Genomic DNA, 23,903 nt, shown 5'->3' with positions numbered 1-23,903 from the left:
GGATGTCTTGTCTGCTAGCAGCTATTTTCTGTACTTCAGCAACTATCTTTCGAAAATAAATGTTTGGAATAGAGAAAAGTTATCTCTGAAAAATTGGAACAGGTCTATCTAACAAACATTTGCAGTTTCATTTGGTTCACAATTGTTCCATCAACATCCAGTTGCTTCAAAATATGTTCAAAAAGTTCAAAGCATGCTGGAGTGGATCTCAATAATGACAATAGATTTTCAATAGAGCTGCTTATAGCTGAATTGAGCTTACTTAATGAGCAAATGTTAATGAACTGAACTGTACCAACGGTTAACTAGAAGCTGAGTAATGACAATTATTATTACTACTGCTTTAAAGCAGAATTTGTATCTCATTTTAGTTAGCATAATTGATTTTTGTCAGTTAAACACTCAAAATCTGATTTGTATAAAGAGCTTTGAAATGACAACGAAAGTTTTAAACCATAGCAGATGATAATTTAGTGTACTGCCTAATCTCAAATCTGCTGTTATGGGGATGATAATACAACAGTCATTGGATGCACATTGTAAAACAAGCTAATAATTAAACCAATATTTCGTAAATGCTGTATTTTTGGCTTTGTTAGTAATGTTAAAGAGTTTATTCCTCTACAATTAACCATCAAGACAAATTGATTAGTGATGGACTACAAGAAACCAATGAGCCCTTTCTTGCTATGTAAACAAAATCTTAATACTTTTCATAATTTTCATGAGAAGTGAATCAAATTCACATTGTCCATGTTTCATGAATCTAGCTGTTCACTCCAGATGTTAGACCATCACAAGCATGTTGTTTCACATTATTTCTCTCCTACAACTGTTAAAACAATGATTCTGAACTGTGGAAACTGTAGTAGTCTTATTTAATAATCTTAGGTTTTGTCAAAGAGTAGGTTTGGGAAGGTTCTTCATTTCATTATTTTTTATTTTATTTCCATGGTCAGATGACAAGTAGACGAGGAAGACACATTAATGTTTGGTTTACACAGGTGTTTTAATCTATATCAGGTCTGCAAAAAGCATTGCAGAAAACAGCCCTGCTGAACAAGGTTTTGTACTTGTATGTTCATCTGCTTTTTAAAATATTGTGATGCATTGGGGAAAATATGCAGAAAATGGAACTGGTGAAAGAATATTGTCCTTGATATGTTTACTTATGCCCACTGACTTGAACAACTGTGTGTGTGACGACCAATAAAACATTAGATATTACACAAAATATTAACATTTTAAAATAACAAAGCAAAACAGATAAAATAAAGCATTTTCTAAACCGTGGATGAACTCTGGATTTAGTACAACACTGCAAAGCCTGAAACAGCCAATACAGACTAAACCACTTTACAGCTAGTATATTTTAGAAACATTACATACTGTAGCATTCCCCCCCGTCATGTATATACAGGAATCTAAGGCACAGGTGAAGCAGATAAGAAGGTCTGGTCTACCAAATGGGAGGATGATATTATAAAGTTATTATTCTAGTTTCTGGTCATCACTTCTTCCTTTTCACACTCTTCATCTTTTTGGCTTTTCCGAATTTTCCCTTGTTGAACATGGCCTTTTTCCGTCGCAGTGTTTTGACATCTCTACCATGGATCCAGTCATTCCGTTTAACTTCCCACTTCAGCTGCTTAACATCTGATCAAAGAGACAAATGTGAAAAATTATTTCACATTACAAAAGCAGCAAATCTGCATTTTTGTCCAACAAAATCACAGGCTACTGAACAATTTGGAATAATAAAACATGCGATTTACCGTGGTAAAAAAAATAAATTTTTAGCACTCACCAGCTTTGTCCGTATTGGCCATTGCATTCATATCACTGTTTTCAAACTTCAAGTTTGTGTTTTCTTCCAGCAAACAGGCAAACTGTTAAGACAATAAAAAGACATTTCCCCCCACTTAAACAGACTGCAAAAATGGCCTTGGTGTAAATCACTACTAGTCAAAGTTGTACAAATTGGATTTCACCGACATGAAAAGAGGGTAATATCAGAGTGATACAATACAAAACATTTACAAAAGAAATACACAGTTTAGTATTTATAAAATACTGTAATCTTGATAAAAAAATTAAAAAAAAACTGTTGTGTATGTCATCATCTACCTCTTCAGCTGATGCAAACACTGACTGCTCCTCCATTTTTCCTTTCTTTTTCTTCTTTGCAGGTTGAGCACCTTTTGAATGATGCGTACACACACACACACACACACACACACAGTTGATTGAGCTTATTGCAAAATAATGTTTTTCAAAAACACTGAATTAAAATAAAAATAATTACATATATATGGCTATCTTAGAATATAAGAAGTGTAAATCGAATATTTAAAAACAAAAAGCATGAATCAAAACTTTAAAATCACATTTATGTTGCACAAACCTGAAGTATTAATGCAAAATGATCTGCTTTTCACACAAAATCATGTTTTGCTTGGTTATAGTTCTTACATTTTTTTGTATGCTTATGTTGTTTTTGCCACACACAACATAATTAACTTAGTTGTAGTAAACTTTACATCTCAGTCTCTTTATCGTGAGAGTAAATGAGACAACTAAATATACAAAAAGTATTTGGTGACTCAATTTAGCTTGTCTTTTATGAAATATACTGTGTGTAAGGATCACTCATGGAAATTATTCATGGCGAATGAGAAGTATATGTGAGCCCAGTAGGTTCGGTTTCAAATATTCGTTTCAAATAAGTTTCCTACCTAGTATAGAGTCCTTGCTCGAGAATTAAAGCAAAACAAGGTTATATCTTTTTTCAGTTTCTCCTTTTGAATGAAGAACACTTACTATGGGTCATTATCTTTGACATTAAGAACATTGAGAAGACATACTTTTTTTCAACTTTGAAAGACTTGACAAACCTGAATCATGATCTTCTAGTTCTTCTATGTCCATAAACTCTCCACCTTCATCCTCAAGTTCATCTTTAAAGTCGTCCTCCATGCTGCCCAAAGACAACTCTTCGTCATCGAGATCATCACCATCATCGTCGTCGTCATCATCATCAGAATCTTCTGCATCCTTATCTCGACCTTTCTTGGACTTAGGCATCACATTGCTGCAACAGATAGATTGGCCACCATTTATATGTGCTGGTAAATACAACAGTCACATGTGAAACTCGTCACTCATCAGTATGTGACAATGTTACAGACAAAACGTTAAAAATGTATTTGCAAAATGCATTTCAACAGATTACAAGCCTGTTTGTTTGTGTATATAGATAACATTTTATAAATTGTATAAAGATTCCTGCATAAAAAGTTAAAAAAAAAAACAATGTTTTTGAATCAACTAATTACTTTTTATTCAATTGTTTCTTCAAAAAGTGAGAACACAATTTATTTGTTCCTATTCTTTTATTTTTAGTTAAATCATAAGAAAACACTAGGCATCATTTAACTAATACACCTGATTCAACCAATACTGATTTGCTCTTAGATCTGTTTTCATCCATTTTCATTGCTATGAATTATCACTTATTAATTATTATCACTCTCAATTATGTTTTTTTGTGTTTTTATTGGTAAAGAAAATGGTAAATAACGCTTCTTGGACTACACTGCACAATGATCTCCAATTCACATTGTGTCTGCAGATTTTTAATACTGAGAGAACTTTTTTTTGGTAACTAAATTGTAGCCATGTTTTATTTGCATCTCATATTAGTAGGGGATAGCACAACATTTGTTTAAACTACAATTAAATGAAAAAAAATTATTTAAAAAATAAAATAAAAATTAATTCGTAGACAGATATATTTTTCTCAAATCATGTGCAGGAGTAGTTATCGGTTATTCGTTACCCGTAAAAAGTATAAATATACAAAAAGAATATATATAAAAATACAAGTGCGATACTGTGTAATAGACAGTGAAAGCTCAGTCTAGACATTTGCTAAACTTGCTTCTGTGAATATTATTTTAACTAGTGTTTTTCTTTTATGTGCGGACTGCAACAGTCAAAATCTATGGTTATTATATATATATATATATATAACTAGCCTTTTTAATATTATATTAATAAGTTGCCCGACAACATTGCTCAAAACGTTGCCCAGCCTACAGCGTAAACATAACTGGACATACCCTGCAAAGTCCAAGTCATCATTCTTGAACTCGCTGAAAAAGTCGTCTCCTTCATAAGCATCTAAGGAGACAAAAGTTTGGTCAGGTTTCTGACGTGATGAAACTTTTAAGAATAAAGAAAAAAAGTATAATTTTCAGGGTCTACCAAGCATCCTCTCAAATTCATCATCATCGACATCTTCCACACTCTCAGTGTCCTCGTTTCTGTTTGTTCTTTTCCACTGTTTCTCTGCATCTCGCTTCTTAAAGTACCTGAGTGACACATAACAGCATACATACAAATTATTTTACCTCTATCTTGAATGATAACCGTTATCTGTATTTGGTTGATAATTCTACTAACCTGTAGAAGAACACCTCATCCACCGGTATCTGACCCTCCTCTTTGGCCAGATATTCCTCACAATTTACTGCACAAAAAAACAAATAATTAAAATCTGACTGTTATTTTTCCTCATGGTCCATTATAAAACCAGGCTGTTATAGTTGTGGCTCTAAAATGTTACAGAAACGTGTTATTATTTAGTTAAATCAACCAATAATGTCCAACCCACTGCCTTACCCCCATTTTAGGATGCTATTATAACTTTTTAAATATTTTATATGGTTACCTGGACGATAGAAGACATAAATCTCTCACATTTCATAAAAAACAAAACATCTTAACCAAAAGTCTAGTGTTTAAACAATGTGGATTAATAAATGACTGCAATTAAAACCCTTCTATCAACATTCACTAAACATTTTTTCCACTACACTTAACACCATGCTCTGCTCACATACTCTGATTAAAATATTTTTGTGAGATTATACATGATTTGGACTATTATAATTTATTCTGTTCCACGGAAATGAATGGGGCTCTAGTTCTAGCTCTGAATTTAATATTATGGTAACAATTTAAAATAAGGTTCAGTTAGTTAATGTGATAACAAATGTATGAAAAATTAACAATACATTATAGTATTTCTGTTTATCTGTCTTCATGTTAATGCTAATACAGTTGTTCACTATTAGTTCATGTTAATTTAGAATGCAATAACTGCTAACAAGCTCAACTGTTGATTTTAATAATGCATTACTAAACATTGCAATTAACAATAATCAAAAATAAATAAATGAATGAAAATTGTTATTTAAAATGTTATGAAATTAATCAAAAAAGTCTTACAAAATAACTTTAAATAAAATAATAAGATGAAAACCATGTTATTATAACAGTTATAATTTATTATATTCAGAATTTTCATTTCGATGCATCCCTAATCTTTAATTTTATCTGTTTTCCCCTCCTTACATACTAGTTTCCTAATCAACCAGGACATAAAAAATGCTGCTTTTGTCTATGCCCGCAAGCAACTATTTTGAAAAATTTTGGGTACCAAATTTCTATCTGAATATTTTAGAGCTGTCTCTCATCTGGATGCCCGGTTATGGTAGCATTTCCCAAAGTTGCCCGACAACATTGCTCAAAAATTTGCTATCAGCAACATTCAGCGCAGAGCACACATAAACCAATCAGTTATCTCCTCTTTACCTTCAACCTCATTACTAGTTACAGCACATAATTTAATATACATGACAGTAAAAATGTACTGAAATGCATTATGGCAATCATACAGTTCTTACGGCGATGGCGTGATTATTTTGAGCTGTTTACAAAGCTATGCTGCTTTTTATAGCTATGAAATATGGTGCTAAATAAACATCTTTGACCACTGTGCCTTTGTGAAAACTTTAAGCCCCTGCAAATTCTATAATAATTCAACAAGTGTGCGAACTACAGTTTTTGGCACAATACACAACTACACAGGACTTACCAGGTAATGACTGAATTTTGTTGAACTTCCCCCTGTATTTGGGCTGCATCACTGTAGCGTCTGTGTTTTCTAGAATGTAAAAGATACATTTAGACAAATGAATGCAGTCACCGGTTTAAAAGTGTCCAAAGTGTCGCTTTGCACAGTTTGCTTACGTTTTCCCTTCGTTTGCTTAGGATTCCTAAATACAAAACGATCTAAGAATCGGATAAGTGTGAAGTCCTGAAGCGGATCCCCTGTATACAGGATGAACTCTCCCTGTGGGTCAAATGAATAGTATTAATAATAAAATGGTTTGTTTTAAGGCAAACTTTGATAGTGAAATCTTTGAAGGTGCTTAAAAAGCTGAAGTTAGAAGATCAAAGTCATGTAGACTAAACCTCCTTTCCAGTCATGTAGGAAGATTAAGCCCTGTTACAGTAAGGCAAAATTGCCATTAATATTTTAATTTGAATAAAATGCATCTGCTCAGACCCATGTAAACACTGTTTGTTTAACAGAGAGAAGTCTGAATCTCTCTTACATCAATCTGCAAAAAAAGGCTCTCCAACCAAGTTTTTCCGGAGCCAGTGCTGTTACATGAAACTATGACATTGGCCAAAGCTGTCTGATCAGTGCATTTCTGAGAATTACTTCATTTTACTAAAGCCTGACAGCACCTGTACAATTAGTCTAAAATGTGCAATCATTTGAACAAGCTACATTTAATTCATTACCTTTAATCACAATAACCATGTAAAAGGCAGTCGTGTTTAACATAATATACAGAATTATAACCCAAGTTAACATCATATTGCATCAAGATCTACTCATCTTATGTCGAGTAGATCCTACATTGCTATAGGTTGAGGTTTGAAATCTGCTGCTAGTAACAATATATCCAGTTTCCAATATATAGAGCCCAGTTACATCACTACATTAGCACAGAAACTCTAAACTTGAAACCTTCCGAAGAGACAAAATTACTTTGCAATTGATTATTGTTTTAAATTTTCTTGTTATTACAAGCAGGAGGTGGTAAACCATATAAGTTTTAATCAACAAGAGGATGAGTAAATGGCAAGATCTTAGAAAGACCGTCCAAGTAGCCATTTCACTACTAGAAAGTGTCATAAACCAAAACAAGTTATTTCAGAGGTGGACAAGGTTACAGTTTTGATAAAACTACAAAACTGTATGTATGTAACAGATACAGTAAAATGTTGACCTCAGGCTGAATTTAAACAAGAGAAAATTATTACCTGTAATAAAGTCTTAGCAAAAAGAGCCACGGAGGGATGGAAATGAAGGGACAGCTGAAAGAAATAGCACTCACTTGGTCACAACGTCAGAGAACAGGTCACAGCGATACGAAGAATGGACAGACAGTATTAGTCTCTGTACCTTCTGCAGTTCCCAGAGGGCTGTGTGATCTGCCCCGCAGTGTAAAGGGTTTCTGTTCATGGGGTCGTATGTCACTTTATTTAAACTACCTGTACACAAGAAAGTTTGTATTAAAAAAAAAAGCTCATAGAAAAAGTGTCATGTAGAGGCAGCTTTATAAAATCAGCAGGCATGTCAAAACACCACAGGCAATAAATGGAATGGAATAAATTGCAATAAATTACATTATTGTTATTTTAAGACCATTTTACGTCACTGATATAAATGACAACACAACAGCATAAGAAATAAAGTACACACACAGTTTAATGAATTAAGAATATTGACACTGGAACTGGAATGTCAAAGAAGTAAATATGAAGAGTTAATTTGAAAAAACAAATTTTCAAAACTCGATTAAGGTTAAAAATAATTAAAAAAAATCAGCTACCACACTAAAACAAAAATATTTAAATATAGGGATATTTATGCTGTCACAATGAGAGTGTTAAAACAATAATTTTCCAGTTTAACAGTATTAAAAAATGCAGGAGCAGGGCTAAGGCTGACCACCCTACTCACAACTGCTGCTTTGGTCTTTTTTAAATGCTGTCAATCAATTAAAAATGACAGACGACAGAAGCAGAGACTGGCTAAAATGTCGGTGACATTCCTTTTTATGTCAACAAATGTTGCATTGAAACACATTTTGTTAAAAACGATATTAAGCAATTTTATGCTAATAATTACGACATAGAAATGAGGCTCACCTTCCAAGTTTTGATGATGTACCCATGATGCAGTGGGCTTCATCTGGCATTGTTGCACACTCTGTATTTTTTCATCTTTGTCAGCGTCCACAGGTTTTTCCTCAGCAATGCTGTCATCGACATCCTCTTCAAGGTCCTGATACTTCTCTTCCTCCTCATCCTGCATATAGACGTTTTTTTAGAATCAGCAATAAACAAACCCAGAGCTTGTCGCTGTCTAATGTTCACAAAAAAATGATAAGAAAAAAAAGAATCAACACAGCATTACAGAGGTAAGCAGACAAGACACAATGATTTATTTTTAATGGATGTCAATGCAGGGAGGCTACAGAATAAACTGCTTTTGTAAGGAAACAGCTTATAGTTAAAACTGGTGGTACCCTCTCTGCTAATCTTCGACGTGCTTTGATCTTGTGTTTTTCTACACAATAGTTTACAACCAAAGTTGCTGTTATTAGAGAAGTCAAAGACAATCCGGATGGGAAGTATTCTGCTTTCAGCAATATTCGTTAATTTTTATTAAATCTAAAAACAGTGTGTGACTGTAGTACAATTTCAATAGCAATTAAATGACTGTCACATTTATCTGTAATGTCACATGTATCTGTTCAAAGTAAAATCTGTGACTAAGCACAACATGCAGATTGTGAGGGTGTTAAACTTACCTCCTCTTCCTGTAGCAGTAACTTGAGGCCTGGCTTGGTCTTCATCACCTCTGACACAAGGAACAGCGCACCACATGCAAAGGCAGCGGTCTGTAAACAACTGACCTGAAGTAACCTCTTTACAAATGCCTTCACCCGTCTCAGCACTATGTCAGATTTTAGAGACTTGTACAAGAGATTGAGAAACATGCTTTTTTTTGAGCTCGATGATAATCCTGGGTCCAACAATTTTCTGTGAAAAACAAACAAATCATGTCAACAATATCTGTGCTACTGAATTTGAAGATTTGCACAAAACTGATTCCACATATTCATGCAGAGCAAAATAAAATATATCTCAGGTTCTTTTCCATAAACACCTTACACATTTAATCTAAATGTAAAATGTGGTGAAAAAAACCCAATAAAAAGAAATGAGACGGGGGTTCTATTCATTGGTGGCTGATTTTAAGATGTAGGCAATGAACAAACCCATTACTTTTTTTTACACTTGAGCGGGAAACAAAGTGAATGTTTTTGTTTAGTAGCTAAAAAGAGCTCAATGTGCTGCAAAAAAAATTACATATCTGCAAATTAAGAAAACATATTCAGTTTAAAAATACATGCGTGGAAAATATTTAACAACAATAAAATACAGAAGCACATTGCAAAAATAGACAACAGACAATAATAATAATAATAAAAAAAGACAATAATTACCCCTAGTTTTATAACAGTTAAAAGTGTGGTAACCTTTTTGACATTTTAAAATAAATATTTTAAAATATTTGTGTAACCAGTTTTACTTCTAATATCATGGGTAAACTGGGTATAAATGCTTCTATTTGCATTTGCTATTTAAGTTGAAGTTGGAATAACACATCAAATCTGGGCCCATATTCACAGAAATTGCTAGAAGTAGCTCCTAACTTACAAAATTAAGGAAAAAAATCTTAAAAATAAGGGGCGTGTCAGTCCTAAATTAGAACTCCTACATTTTTACTCTAATAGTATTTATATTTTACTAGTGATTTAAAGTGTTTTAACTTTATATATTATTATTTTAAACCTTTATATGAATATGGCAACATAACATTACCTCCTTCCCTCTCCTATAAACCAATAACGGTGTGCATATTTAGTAAGCGTGCGGACATCATCCATATCATCAAGGTCAAACCCCGCCCATACTCTTATCTTAAGACTTCTCTCTATTCCTTAAACCATTTAATCAAAACCTTTTTAGCTACTATTTAGGAGAACTTTTAGTGGTTAGATAAAATGCTTTGTGATTATGGGCTCTGGAATACTTACACAATCATATTAATGTTAGTGACTATCTGCAGTATTGATTTCACTTAATTTATGTTCCCCTGTGAGACTGAATATACTGCTTTGGTCAGGAAAACTTGGGAAACTTTAACTTCCTTCAGATCTGTTAAGATGCACAAATCACTGATAACTGCTCTTATTATGTTTTGGTTCATTATATTTATATAAATTGATTAGCTTTTCTAATTAACAAAATAAAGATTTAAATAGTTTTTTGCAATTCATCAAAACAAAAACAAAAAATGTTGTGTAGATTCACCTGTAGAGTGCTACGTAATAGCGATCCGAAATGGTCTGTTGGGTGTTCATGACCTGAAAAAGCAGCATTAGGGCTTGGACAGCAGTGTTGAATTTGACAATGTGCACCACTTTAAAAAGCGTGTCCAGCTGCTTGCACACACTGTCATCCCCAGCCTTCGCATACGGATACGCTCGGTTGACTCCTGTTAGCAGAGCACTGAGCATTTTAGACTCAATATCCTTCTTCTTAATACAGGCATTGAAAAACGTGATGTAAATGTTGATAAGCTTGGTAGCCAAATCTGCTTCGTCATGGCTCAGAATTACTTGGTTTAGAAAACAAGCGGCATAGTATTGAGCCTTGGAACTGATGTTGGGTCTGAACATGAGGCGCTCAACCTCATAGCACACCACTGTCTTCATGTTGGGGTGTTTGTAAAGCACCGTTTCCAGCAGATGCGAGGCTTTGGAAGCAATTTTGTATTCAGGATCTCCCAATTTGTTGACAATTTGCATTAGAACCACTTTCTCCTGCTCCGGCTGATTGCACAGCAGCTCATAGGCGGTGACAAGCGAACGCATTTTGGTGGCCTGGACTGTATCACGAGCCAGTATGTCTAGTGAAGCAACAAAATCTGCTACCTGAAGCTTCAGCAGGTGCTCGAAGTACCATAGAACGAGCCTGCGGTCTCGGGCGTCTCTATTTCCACTGGCTTTTTCCTCCAGCTGATCAAAAGGATGCTGAGAGAAAGTGTGAAGCTTGCGGTGTTTTGGAAGAAGGTCAGAAAGCAGCAGCTCCTTAAGGGTATCCAAGGCCATAAGGCCTTGTCTGCGACTTCCTTTCTTTTTCACCAGAACCACAAGGCTCTCAATGTGCTCGAGACTGTGAATAGGAGCATCCTGAATTAGCACAGTCATAGCTGCCATCCTATCAGTCATAGTTCCTGTGGACACTACACTCTTCATCCAAGCAGAGTTGGCACCTTTCTGAAAGTTCTTCTTGTTTTTGTAGAGGGTAATTTCATTCTCATAGAGTTTCTTAGCCAATGCCTTGTACTGAAAGACCAATGACTCACTCTGAGCCACAGATGTGCTTTCTGAAGTATACTCTATATCGTACCACTTCCCCCCAGGTTTGATAAGCAGGGTTTGCCGCGGAATTAATTCAAACAAGTTTGTGTGTTTCTGTTTAGCCTTTCTTCCAGTAGGTTGGCAAAGGTCTGTAGATTGATCAGGGGTTTTCTTGTCCTCCGTTAAGGGTTTAATAGTATTTTTCACATCAGACTGTGAATCGTCTTTCATTTTGGAGCTCTTTGCCTTTTTTTTCTCCGTTTTGGGCGCCTCTGAGGATGTTTCATCCTGTTCATCTTTAATAATTTGTTGCTCTGCATAAGCACGGATGCCCAGCTTTGTTATGAAATCTTCCAGCTCTCCCTCCTCCAGGTCATCAATTGCATCTTTCTTACCACCATTGATGAGCACAGCAGATTCACTGATGCAGGACAACATGACATAATCTGCCTGTGACAAGACAAAAACATAATTTACCAGACAAAAACTAAACATATCACAACTTGTGTGTAATTACTAGTCGCAAGAAGACAAACAAACAAATTTGGAAAAACAAAGAATTAAATAGGGCATAAAATATCATAATACAATAGTTCTGACTATAGTAACTGCTAAATAAAAAATATGAAATGATTGGATTGTTATGTAAAATTGAATTTAAATATTTTTAGACTGTTTCCAAATAAAATGACTTAATAATGACTTAATAATATTAAAATAATATTGCTGTTGTCATCATAAAAAAAAAGAAAAAAATTATAAAATAACATATAGCGAATGGGGTTATGGTAGCACTTTATTTTACAGTCCTGTTACTCATGTACATGCTATGTACTTCTTATAGTTATTTAAATAATTAGGTAATAACTAGCTACTAACCCTGAACCTACCCCTAAACCTAACTATGTAGTTACCTTATATTACCAGTACTTACACTGTAAAATGAAATACATGCAAGTATACATAGTGTACTTAGAAATTAAGCATGTGTTTTATATATATATATATATATATATATATATATATATATATATATATATATATATATATATAACACATGCTTAATTTTTATCTTATTTCATCTCTCCCCGTCAGGTACGTTATTCTTGTGTTTTAACGTCAAAATTTATGCGAGATGCGAAAATGTCACTAACCCCCTGTGTAAGTTTTTTGTGTTTGCCAAACTGTATGGCCTTTTGAAATTATAAATAAAGGAATAAAACTTTTAAAATGCTTATATTTGAAAACAAAAACTTCATCAAAGAACATTTAAATGTTCGCACTGTCCCTTCTGAGTAGATATATTCTAATAAATCAATGATGACACGTGTGGAGTAGACACGTTAGAAACTCACCTTTGTCCCTCCAAAACGCAATACATCATCCAACGTGAGTTCTTCTTCTTCATTTTTGTCATTCTCATTAGACTGATCGCAGTCTTCATCATCAAAATCACTATTGTTAGTATCCATGCTGTTGCTGTGCTCCATGATTCTCGCACGCTTGTTTCCGCCTGTACTACTCACAGCCCCACGTGCGCATTAGGAACTAAAATACAAAATAAAAGTCTCTGCTTTGCGCTGTTGTTTCTTCTTCTCTGAGTTAGAGGTTGGGAAAAGGCGAAAGAGCTCAGAGGTTCATAACGCCATCTACCGTGGAGTGTTGAAAATGTAAAGGCTTCTATATTAATAATAGTTTATCATACTATCATTATCATTAGACATTTTGCAAACGTTTAGTTCATTATTACGAATGAGGGCATCGGAAGCACTCAACAAAAGAGCAATGATATGAAAGTGCTAAAACAAGTTTAAGTTAGCTTCAATGAATAGTCCACCCAATAGTTCCTGTGCCGAAGAAACCCTACGGATGGGAAAACACACCTCATCCTCCCTTACTCTCAGCACTGGAGCCCCTCAGGGTTGTGTTCTGAGCCCCTTGCTGTACTCGCTGTACACACATGACTGTGTGGCCACTACAAACTCTACCACCATCATTAAATTTGCTGACGACACTGTCGTGGTGGGCCTGATCTCCAACAACGATGAGATGGCCTACCTTCAGGAGATCAACAACCTGGAGAGATGGTGTCAGGAGAACAAGCTGCTCCTGAATGTCAGCAAAACAAAGGAGTTAATAGTGGACTTCAGCACGAAGCAGGTGCGCTCTTACCATCCCATCATGATCGACGGGACCCCAGTGGAGAGAGTGGACAGTTTTCGGTACCTGGGTGTTCACATCACGCAGGACCTGTCTTGGTCCTGTCACATCAACACCCTGGTGAAGAAGGCCCGGCAGCGTCTATACCATCTGAGGCACTTAAGGGACTTCAGACTCCCATCTCAGGTGCTCAGGAACTTTTACACCTGCACCATCGAGAGTGTCCTGACGGGAAACATCACCTCCTGGTTCGTGAACAGCACCGTGCAGGACAGACGAGCTCTTCAGAAGGTGGTGCGGTTAGCTGAGCGCACCATCCACACCGAGCTCCCTGTGCTGCAGCACATCTACAACAAGCGGTGCTGTACCAGGGCCAGGAAGATCGTGGAAGACCTCAGCCATCCCAACAATGGACTCTTTTCTCTGCTGCGTTCAGGAAAGCGCCTTCGTTCCCTGAAGGCAAACACAGAGAGAATGAGGAGGAGCTTCTTCCCACAGGCCATTCAGAGTCTGAACCAGAGAACACCCAGTACCTAATCACCGGGATTCCCATGTTCACCCCTCTTTTCCAGATACTCGCCACTTACTTGGACAATTGCACTAGTCACTTTGCACTGGACATTCGCACAGCCACTTTACATTTTACACTTTATATTTTATATTTTATATTCTACACTTTACTTTATTTTTTATACTTTGCACACTTCTTTTTTATACATATTTTTATACATATTTTTTATACTTTATATTTATATTTAAATTTTGTTTTCTATTTTGATGCTGGACGGTTGTAAAGAACATTTCACTGCATGTCGTACCATGTATGTATGTGTATGTGACAAATAAAATTTGAATTTGAATTTCAACCCAAAAATTTTTGTGCTGGGCAGAGCAAAGAAAATAATACAAGTTTGGAACTAATTGAGGGTGGGTAAATAGTAAAAAGTGAACTGTTCCTTTAACGTTGTAAACTTAGTAAGGGTATTTAAAACAATAGATAGAATAGAAATAGAGCAAGCTATAGAGACCTTTATTGACAATTATTATTATTTTAATTGTTTATGTGTGTGACAATTATCAGTGCCTCTCTACTGATGCTATGAGTGATTTAGCAATACTCTTATTTAAGTAGCCTACAGTGTTTTACTTTTTCCACCAATGGTCAAATTAGCAAGCTTTCAGAACTCAGCACAAAACAACTCCAGCATTTTGAGTGATTCTATCCTAAACGCCTCTGACCGGTCTTGTTCAAGAAATCAATATAGGTATGTCTGTCATTTGCTAAATTTGCAAAAAAAAAAAAAAAAAAAAAAAAACCAAAACTTTCAAGCTCTTGGAAAGCATAGTTTTGCTATTTGCATTTCTCTGTGGAAATTTAAATACTAACATAATATATGTAATATTTTATAGTAAAAAAAGAGTATAAATAATTTTTATAGTTAAAAAAGAATTGTGATACATGTTAGGCCAATTATTATTATTATTAAAGCTGTTTATATTCATTTGCGTTTATAATCTTTGCTATGCATACACTTAGATCATTGAGATCACCCAACAAAGATGAACCAGTCACTTAGGGCAGCTTTTATTTGTTTGGCAATGCTTTTGTTGTTGAAAAAAAAATTGTACAACAAAACCTGATTTGTCAGTTGTCTGCTCCTCAACTTTTTAACAGCACTGTAATAGTGGACGAACCATACAGAAAAGATCTCAGACTTCTATCACTATGAATAATTTCCCTGGACTGTACAGTAAGTCACAATAGCAATATGCTGCAAAGTCTTTTGCAAAAGATAGGTTTTAATGTGATATAAATTCTGCTTTTTAATTATGGTTGCAGATGGAATACTGTATGGAAGAAGAAAAACAGTACGGAGCAAAGAGGAATGCACAACATTGTTTGAAGAGCTCAGCAGCAGCCCTGTTGGAGGCCACAGTTTAATATTTAAAACTGTAAATGCACTGTGTGTATTATCTACGTCCTTTTAATGTTAAAAGATAGTGGATGGTTGTTCACTCGATAGACGATTTAAGCTGGTAGGAAGTGATACCCCTGTTTTACATTGTTTTTTAAAGTGACAGTTCATTCTGAGACACATTTAAAGCTACCATATATATACATAACACTTCGATATTCCACTTTAGACATTATAACAATAGTAACTTTGCAACTACATGTCAACTAGTTTTTTTACTTTGAAGGGTTTACAACATACAACATACTGACTACAAGAAGAGTTAGTAGACATGTGGCTGCAAATGAATGAGAATTTGTTGACGTATATATATTTAGTAGAATATCTAAAGTGGATTGTCAAAATAAAGTGTAACTTACACATACATTTAATATTACTAAAGTAGTTAAGATTAGAATTAAATTTAAAATTAATCTATATAATGCTCCTTTTTTGTCCCCAAAGAATTCTCTGCAAATCCCTGCCATATAAGCCAGTTTGTGGCTGGATCCTTTCATTTTGGAGATGCGAAGAACTCCCTATTTAAACTTCCCATGGTCTTTATTGTTCATATTGGTCACTTTCTGAAGTCATGGTGGCGTGTTTCCAAACAGCACATCTCTCTCTTTTTGTTATTATACATGTGTGTGAACTTGATCTTTGGAGAACTTTGGGTGGGGCTGCTATACATTCAGGTACTGCTTTATGGTGTCATTGTTGTATTGAATAGCACTGTGGGGTCACAGGGTTTGATTCAGTTTACACACCCTGTGAATGAATGATTTCATCTTTAAAAGGTTACAGGAAGCGGTTGTACTAAAAGAATTACATAGTATGAAAAGCCAGTGGATTGGAAAAGGCTTTCTCGGCTCATGCATTTTCATGAAGCAACCTGTTAGGTTAGCAGAAGGAAAACACATGGACTGTAAATAAAGTCACTTACATGTATGGTTTAGTACTTAGAGACAAAATTCTTTAAATAGTGCGGAGATAAAATTTAAAACGACTTTTACTTCCATGTTGACTAGATATGACTTGGTGAATATCACACTTAAGAATATATATATTTCCACTCATTTCTCATGAAATGTAAGACAGAGACAAACCAATTCAAATTTCGTTCACATTTATTTTGCTTTTAGTGTGCTCACATAAAATTTAGAACACCTTCAGCAGAGAAGTTCAATATCAATTCTGTAAGCAAAGTTACATTCAATCTAAGTCAAAGGTAAAAGCTTCTCCAATATTTACAAAAGAAAGAGACAAGATGCTACACAAACATTGCATCTGATAGGTTCCTTATTTTTGTCAAACGACCACTGAAAAAGCATCAACTGTTGTAATCAAAAACCACAGTATAAACAGGAATATGTGTCACAGCTTGGTTTGAGTTTTAAAAAAAATGTTCCAATGGTCTGAGGATGACTTACAAAAAACAGACTTGGTGACAGAAGAGCTGCATGTGCTTCTTGAGATCAAGATATCATTTGTACAATAATCACAGTTAAAACACCCCTTCTATACATACTTACACTTTAATAAGCTCATAGAACCAGCAATACACAATAAAGAATATGCAAATTGTTTTCTCACTGAATTCACAGACTGTTACAACAATTTTTTTTGAATTCCCAGGACCTTTAAAATAGTTGTTTTAAACTTATCATTGTAACTTTAATTGGCTTGTTATTATTAAAAAAAAAATTGCTTTAGTGTTGAAAGCTGTAGTGAATGAATTAATGGTCATTCTGTTTTGTACTACATGGCATAACGCTGAGTCATCAAGGTGCCAATATTTAAAAACCCTCATTCCCCAACCCTGCACCCCTCTTTGACCACTACACCAGCTGCCTTTAACCCACAGGGATGTCTATACATTTTCATAAATGTTTACATTGTTTTGTATAAAAATGCAAAAATAAAATGGGGAAAAAAGTTAATACTGATGCTGAAAAAATATGAGACAAATTCAAAATTTTCTGTATTATTCAATGTTGCCATGCTTTTATCGCTGCTCCAGGAATAGCCACAAAGGCAGAGTGAAATTTGGGGAGAGGGGAAATGTATAAAAAAGTAAAGACTAAAAAGCTCTTTAGTTCTCCATTGTCTCATAACCTGGGACCACTCCACTGTACAACAGGAAAATATGCCTTGATTATCTGTTGTTGTTTTTTTTTGTTTTTTTTCCTCTTTCTCTGTTGATCTACACTGTGCACATTACTCTGTGGTAGACTCTGCCTGGACCTCTGGACTGGATTCTGCTTCTTGAACAGCGGGAGCAGATTCCTCTGCTACAGGTGCTTCATCTTTAGAAGGAGCAGGCTCCGTCTCCGCTGCTGACTCTGCGGGTTTCTCCTCTTCTTTGGACTCCTCAGGGGCAGGACCGGCAGCCTCTGGCTCCTCCGCTGGTTTCTCCTCTGGTTTGGTTTCTGCCTCCTTCTCTTCTGACACACCTGCTTCAGTAGCTTCAGCCTCCTCAGTTTTAGCCTCATCACCACCTTCTCCATCCCCGGTCTCCTTCTTGGTTTTCTTAAAAGAGAAGCCACTCAATTTGAAGGACTTCTTAAAAGAGAAGCGCTTCTTCTTCTTCTTAGGCGTCTCATTGCTTGTGGATGGAGTTGCGCCATCCTCAGCTTTCGCCGGCTCCTCTTCAGTGGCTGCACTCACTTCTGCGTTCGCTTGATCTCCTTCCTCAGCCTGCTTTTCTGCCGGAGCTGCCTCTGCCTTCTCTCCTTCCTCAGCTGCTGCACTGCCATTAGCGTGAACCTCTTCTTTCTCCTCAGCAGCCGCTGGAGATGCATCTCCATTCACCTTCACGTGGCCATTTTCCTAAAACAAACGGGGGTCAAAATTATCCATATTCTATAAATTTACTTTGCAAATATACAAAAACACACATTTTTGCTAATAACATGCCTTACTAAAAACTTTATTTCGACCAACCAAAGACCATAATGGTAAACGCTCTCATTCGCACGCGCATTAATCTCCCACAGCCACCAGTGGGCGCCGTCTGTCTATAAACGCTTGGAATAAACCAACGCGCCAAAAAAAGCAAATGCCAACGGATCCGCACGTAATTATTGAACCTCGTCACGAACGTCACCTGTACAAAACACAGCCTGTATAAATGGCCATTACGGCTAAACGCAATGTTATGATAAAATGCAACCGTTTTAATTGCTCTTCCGCCAGTGGAAGAGTTCCATTGTGATGCTGAAGCGTCTATCGAGCATCTGCGACCAAAGGCGTGGCGAGCCATTGTTACTCTAACAATCAACCCCCACTTTGCCCTAAAAGATCATTTTCAATACCCCAGAAACGAAAATGTATACTAAATTATTTTCCACATTTCCTGACTTGTTAAGACGAATCATCGTTAATTCTCAAAAATCCAGCGCCAAGTTACTAATTTCCAAACAAAGGCTTCTATCAAAAAAGCAACGCCAAAACTGAATTTCTGGTCTAAAACAAATTACAAACACGTGAGGCGACATTGAACATATTTTACGGTCATACATTAAATTCAATCTCTGAAATGCGTTTTTTTTATTTGTGTGGTTGGAAACGGGGCTCCAGCAGAACTCCACAAACACCATGCATAACAAACAAACACCATACATACATACATACACGACCTCACTCCATTAATAGTCGGGTTTTACCTGTCCGTTAGCTTTGGAGGGTGAAGCTGCAGCCTCTCCGGCGTTTTCTGCAGCCGTTTCTCCCTTTCCAGCTGTCTTAGAGAATTGCGCTCCCATGCTTTCGCTCCAACAAAGAGCTCAACAGATCCCAATACAGAACAAAGAGCAACAAGACTCGTCCTTAGAATACAACACCTGGCCAACAAGCTCGCTTAACGTAGCGATCGAAACCAGTCTCGGAGAAGAAAATTGTAGGAAAAACCCTGGGGAGTTTAAGTATTTTTTTTAAATTCCCAAATTTGTGCAAGTGACACTGTAGACAGCTCAGAAAATGGAGAAATTTCCCTGGTCACTAATAAGATGCGGAGTCCAACGCCCAACTGCACCGATGAATGGGCATTCGGCGCGGTGACGTCACTCAAGGGCGCAACTTAAATCTAAACAAGCCAATCACCAGCCGACCGTCTGAACGTTGGCGTGTCTTAAAGTCTGAAGCGAACAATAGAAAGAGACAGATTGTTGTAAATATTAAAACCCTCAACAGAATAATTTATATTTTCCAAATCGCCTGTTCTATGAAGGAATGTTGAGCTTATAACCAGCATCACAAATAAGTTTTTAAAATCAAAATTATATAGATTTTTTTTTACATAAATAATGAAGCGTGTTTTCATACACATAGTTTTTGAGGTATATTAACATTACTTTTTTTTCTACCAAAAACCACTTCCCTCTCGTATATGTGGCCTGAAAATTGAGCTTTAACTGAAATGTAGAAATTTTGAAAGATAAAGTGACAATATTTTAGCACGTAAAATTGTAAAATGTAAGTCTATCAAACAAATCAGCAAAATGCTCGCAATAATGCAAATTGTACATAACATAACCACTTGTAGATGGAGCGCAACATCATGTTCTCTGGGGCCTCCAAGACTTGCCGAATGCCATGACCTTTAAAGTGAACAGAATTTTCTGAATGCACAGTGCGTTTTTTTGGATCGTCCATTAAAAATAATAAAGGTATCAAAAACAAGTATTCTTTTTGTTCATTTCTAATGTCTCACACTGTTGTTCATGTAAAATAATTTGCATGTGTGACAACACATGCAAATAAAGGTGGGGCCGTCAATCACACATAGTTCAGTGTTGAATGCTAAGTAAAAATGATGCAAAACCCTAAACACAAGAAAGCAAAAGTTAAGCACAATTGAACACAGCTGTCATATACTGTAACTAACAAAATCATTCTCATTCCCCAAAAGGAGGTTTTTGTAACGGTGTACTTTCTCTATAAGCAGTATAATGCGTGTTTTTCACAGTCTGACAAAAGAGGACGTATTTTTGACTAAACTATTTGATTTGACCAGGAAGTTAGTGTGTAGTGTTGAGATAGTGTTGTTTATAGTTTTGAGAAAATGGTGAATTGTTTCATGAATTTTGTGTTAGAGAATGCAATGTTCTTTACTGTGTATATTATTGACTAATATGTGTACGATTTAGAGGCTTTGATTTTGCTAGAAGAGTCGGGTTCTGTGAGATTAGTTTGAAGATTTGGATTTGTGTTTAAGGTTTTGAGAAAGTGAGTGATGGTTTCAAGAAATGTGTTTTAGCAATTTAAAAAAACTTGAATTGAGATTGGTTGTTGGTTTTTATAATTTATTCAAAGGCACTGTATGGAAACAATAATAATTTCTACTAGGCATGATTTAAAAAACAAGCTCATTTTGTCAAAACACTATATACAATTCACAAATTCACACACACAAGTATCAGAACATCTAAAATGAAACACTTAATTCAAGAAGTAAATGTAAAACCCAGGTGCTGGATGGCAACCTCATGGTTCACACACTTGAACCACTTACACTGCTGTGCTGAGTTTTAACGTGTTTAAGTTTTTTTGTGAGATATTGTAAAAATACATGATTATATTAACCGAACACAATACATGAGCCAACTACCAGACATTCATGAAAATATTTATTTCTCCACATTGTACAATCGTTAAGTACACCATTGCAATTAGGCTGCATTTTGCATTGAAAATCTCAATTCTCAAATACAGTGTAGTACATAAACTTTGATGGAGATGGGAAAAACTCTTTAGCATCATCTCTTCGTAAGGATAGATATGGTAACTTCTCTCTCCATATCACAGGCAATGTCCAGAATCTTCTTGAATGGTGAATCCATCCTTAAGCAGACTCTGCATATATTAGGTCACAGGACTCCTACATAGCTTGAATGAGAGGTATAACATTGGAATGGAGATCATAAACCTCCGACAGCCATGCAGAAGGGAAAAAGGAAAGAAAGGGAGAGTGTTATGGGAGGTACCGGAATACACTTCAACATGGCAGTAGAAGGCTTATGACCTCCAACTCTATGTTATACCCCTCATTCAAGCCAAGAGGCCTGTCACCTTAATAGACACAGAGTAGGGGCAAGGCAGAAGTCGCCATTCAAGAAGATTCTTCCCTTGTTGTTTTGTGAGGGAAGACATTACCTGTGATGTGAATGAAGTGCCATATCCAGCTACACAAAGAGACAATGTGTTGAGAGGTAATACTTGCCTTGTCTATTGTGTTTGGTCAATTCATTCTTTAACAATAAAAAAAATAAATAAAAAAATCAAACTCTATAGAAAGGTAGAAATATTCTACCTTTCTATTGAATCTTCTAACATTCTGTAGATGTTTGAACTGTGTGTAGTGTTTTGACAAAATGAGGCCTGATTTTAAAACTGTGTCTGGAAAAATGTAATGTCTGAAAAGACAAACGTGTTAAAGCCACTGAAAAAGAACGTAACACACAGCCTAAAGCTCTATGTCCAAAATGTGAAAACTGCACAAACCTGTAATATCAAAGACAGTGAATTCATTCATTTATTCATTCATTTTTATCATTGACATTATTCAGAATTATCATTCAACATTTTTTTTCTTCATTCTGTCACAGATGGGGTTTTGATTCCTTGCCGCTGTTACCTCTGGCTTGGACCATCCTTGCATTTAATAAAAAGATTGTATATGAATTCGCAAACACATAGTATTTGAAGAGTGATCTGACTTTTGGTAACCAGGGTAACCATCAATGTCAGGGTTTTTACCATTTTGCTTTGCAAATAGTCTTACATTTGTAAAGGTTATTTTCTGTGTTTTTTGCTTTTATTGTTATAGGACAGTGTAGGTGAATCAGGGAGTGAAGTTGGAGAACGAGCGAGAGAGAGAGGATGTTGGAATCCACTGTTGTACGAATAGAAAAACCTGATTTGTCTTCAGGTCTTCAGAGTCTGTATGTTTTCTTTTTTTAAGGTGAGTGAAGAAAGCAGGAAGAAAGAGAGAAATAAAAAGAAAAATACTTTTCACCATTCAAACCCTTAACTATAACAGAACCTTAACTATATTTGTTCTGAGAATTGATTCAAATGGCAGCCCCTTATTACCCATACCCCCATGTTATCTCTCAATTTACAAAAAGTTAAGTTTGTACCTCTAGGGGGCACCCCAACCATCTGAAAAGTTCTCAGTGTGAACCTGAACCTGATTTTGCTGAGCGCAACATGTTAGTGGATCAACATCTTTGTGATTACATTGTGATTAGGTAAGTCTATTTTTGGACAGTAATGTTTATCCACGATTTGGAATATTTACTATTACTGGTAGTGTGGAGCAATACACGCTCAACTAATTTGTCTGATTCTGTTCAAAATTACAAACATGAATACAATGAAAGACAAACATTATGGATGAGTGTGAGACTCATGGTTAGATGGTTAGAGATTCCCTGAAAAGGGCTTGAGTTATTAAAAACACATGAGTTATTATTAACACTTTATTTTGACTCTCGCTATTAATAAGCAATAAACTACAGCTTTTGCCTCAGTAAACATAGAATGTGTTGCTTATTAATAGTTACTATGATAGTTGTTAATTTAAGGTATTGGCTTTATCCATTTTAATATTCAGACTTTTTCTCAAGATTTGTGAAAATGCAATCTGTCTCAAAAGTTGGTGGCTCGTAAAAAACACCAAGCCTCTCATTGAAATGATTGTAACATGAGTGTAGTGGTGTCTTGACTGTTTTCTCTCATGGTTAATCAATTTGAAAACCACTCTGAAGTCTCCTGTATTACATTTACCTATTCCTGACTGAGTAAAGAAAGATACTCCCGTTTTCTATTTGTTGTCCATTTTCTAAATGAAAGACTGTAACACACTTAAACACACTTAAACTCAGTTCCTGGAGGGTCACAGCTCTGCACAGTTTACACACCTGATCCAGCTAATTAAGGTCTAGACACTTCCAACCAGGTGTGATTTGGAGCTAGACGGAGCTAAACTGTGCAGAGCTGTGGCCCTCCAGGAATTGAGTTTGAGACCACTGCTGTAACAGATACACACTAGCACATGTGTAATTTCAGTATTTTCACTTTAATGGCAAATAACAGTTCATTGCCATTCAATTAAAAAAAACATAGCATACAAATAACATGAGAAAAATGTATCTTCATTCTTCGAGTTGCAAAAAGCATGAGAGAGGTGATTTATTTATTTATTTTTTAAATTTCATTTATTTTTTGTACCTTTTTTACATTACATAATTTCATTGTCACAGTTAAACATAGCATATGATAGTTAAACTTGGGTGCCTGAAAGGTGTTTCATTAGATAAACAGGATAGCTAATGAATTCTACACCATAGTTTTAAATATCTGTCTCACTGAGGGGTGGAGCAGGCTGCGAGGTTGGAGGTCAGAAGTTGCAGGGGGAAGGCTGGCATCA

The 23,903-nt window shown here is 35.7% G+C and overlaps 2 protein-coding genes across 2 annotated transcripts; both read right to left on the bottom strand.

The window, feature by feature from the left end:
- Positions 1–990: 990 nt before the first annotated feature.
- Positions 991–12,901, bottom strand: cebpz (CCAAT enhancer binding protein zeta). Its single transcript, XM_043220175.1, has 15 exons — positions 12,716–12,901; positions 10,309–11,810; positions 8,739–8,970; positions 8,074–8,233; positions 7,325–7,413; positions 7,183–7,236; positions 6,097–6,199; positions 5,942–6,010; positions 4,465–4,531; positions 4,267–4,373; positions 4,122–4,182; positions 2,895–3,091; positions 2,128–2,198; positions 1,808–1,889; positions 991–1,656 (listed from the first exon to the last, which is right to left on the bottom strand). The coding sequence occupies exons 1-15, from the start codon at positions 12,848–12,850 to the stop codon at positions 1,511–1,513; spliced, it is 3,075 nt and encodes a 1,024-aa protein (XP_043076110.1). The 5' UTR covers positions 12,851–12,901; the 3' UTR covers positions 991–1,510.
- A 3,683-nt stretch (positions 12,902–16,584) lies between these two features.
- marcksa (myristoylated alanine-rich protein kinase C substrate a) lies at positions 16,585–19,511 on the bottom strand. The gene is made up of 2 exons (XM_043220180.1): positions 19,141–19,511; positions 16,585–18,304 (listed from the first exon to the last, which is right to left on the bottom strand). Exons 1-2 carry the CDS (start codon positions 19,234–19,236, stop codon positions 17,693–17,695), a joined length of 708 nt encoding a protein of 235 aa, XP_043076115.1. The 5' UTR covers positions 19,237–19,511; the 3' UTR covers positions 16,585–17,692.
- Between the last annotated feature and the right edge of the window lie 4,392 nt (positions 19,512–23,903).

The sequence above is a fragment of the Puntigrus tetrazona genome, chromosome 20 (assembly GCF_018831695.1).
Source record: "Puntigrus tetrazona isolate hp1 chromosome 20, ASM1883169v1, whole genome shotgun sequence".
Lineage (NCBI taxonomy): Eukaryota > Metazoa > Chordata > Actinopteri > Cypriniformes > Cyprinidae > Puntigrus > Puntigrus tetrazona.
Note: the sequence above shows the minus strand (reverse complement) of the source record. Positions and strands in the feature narration are given on the sequence as shown.

Bases quoted from the DNA above. Each gene is read 5' to 3' on its own strand.
- marcksa (XM_043220180.1), bottom strand. From the start codon at position 19,236: ATGGGAGCGCAATTCTCTAAGACAGCTGGAAAGGGAGAAACGGCTGCA. The intron at 18,305-19,140 runs GTAAAACCCGAC...CGTTTGTTTTAG, and splicing joins CCTCCAAAGCTAACGGACAG to GAAAATGGCCACGTGAAGGT.
- cebpz (XM_043220175.1), bottom strand. From the start codon at position 12,850: ATGGAGCACAGCAACAGCATGGATACTAACAATAGTGATTTTGATGAT. The intron at 6,011-6,096 runs GTAAGCAAACTG...TTTACATTCTAG, and splicing joins TAAGCAAACGAAGGGAAAAC to AAAACACAGACGCTACAGTG. The intron at 4,183-4,266 runs GTAGACCCTGAA...TTGTCTCCTTAG, and splicing joins TGAATTTGAGAGGATGCTTG to ATGCTTATGAAGGAGACGAC.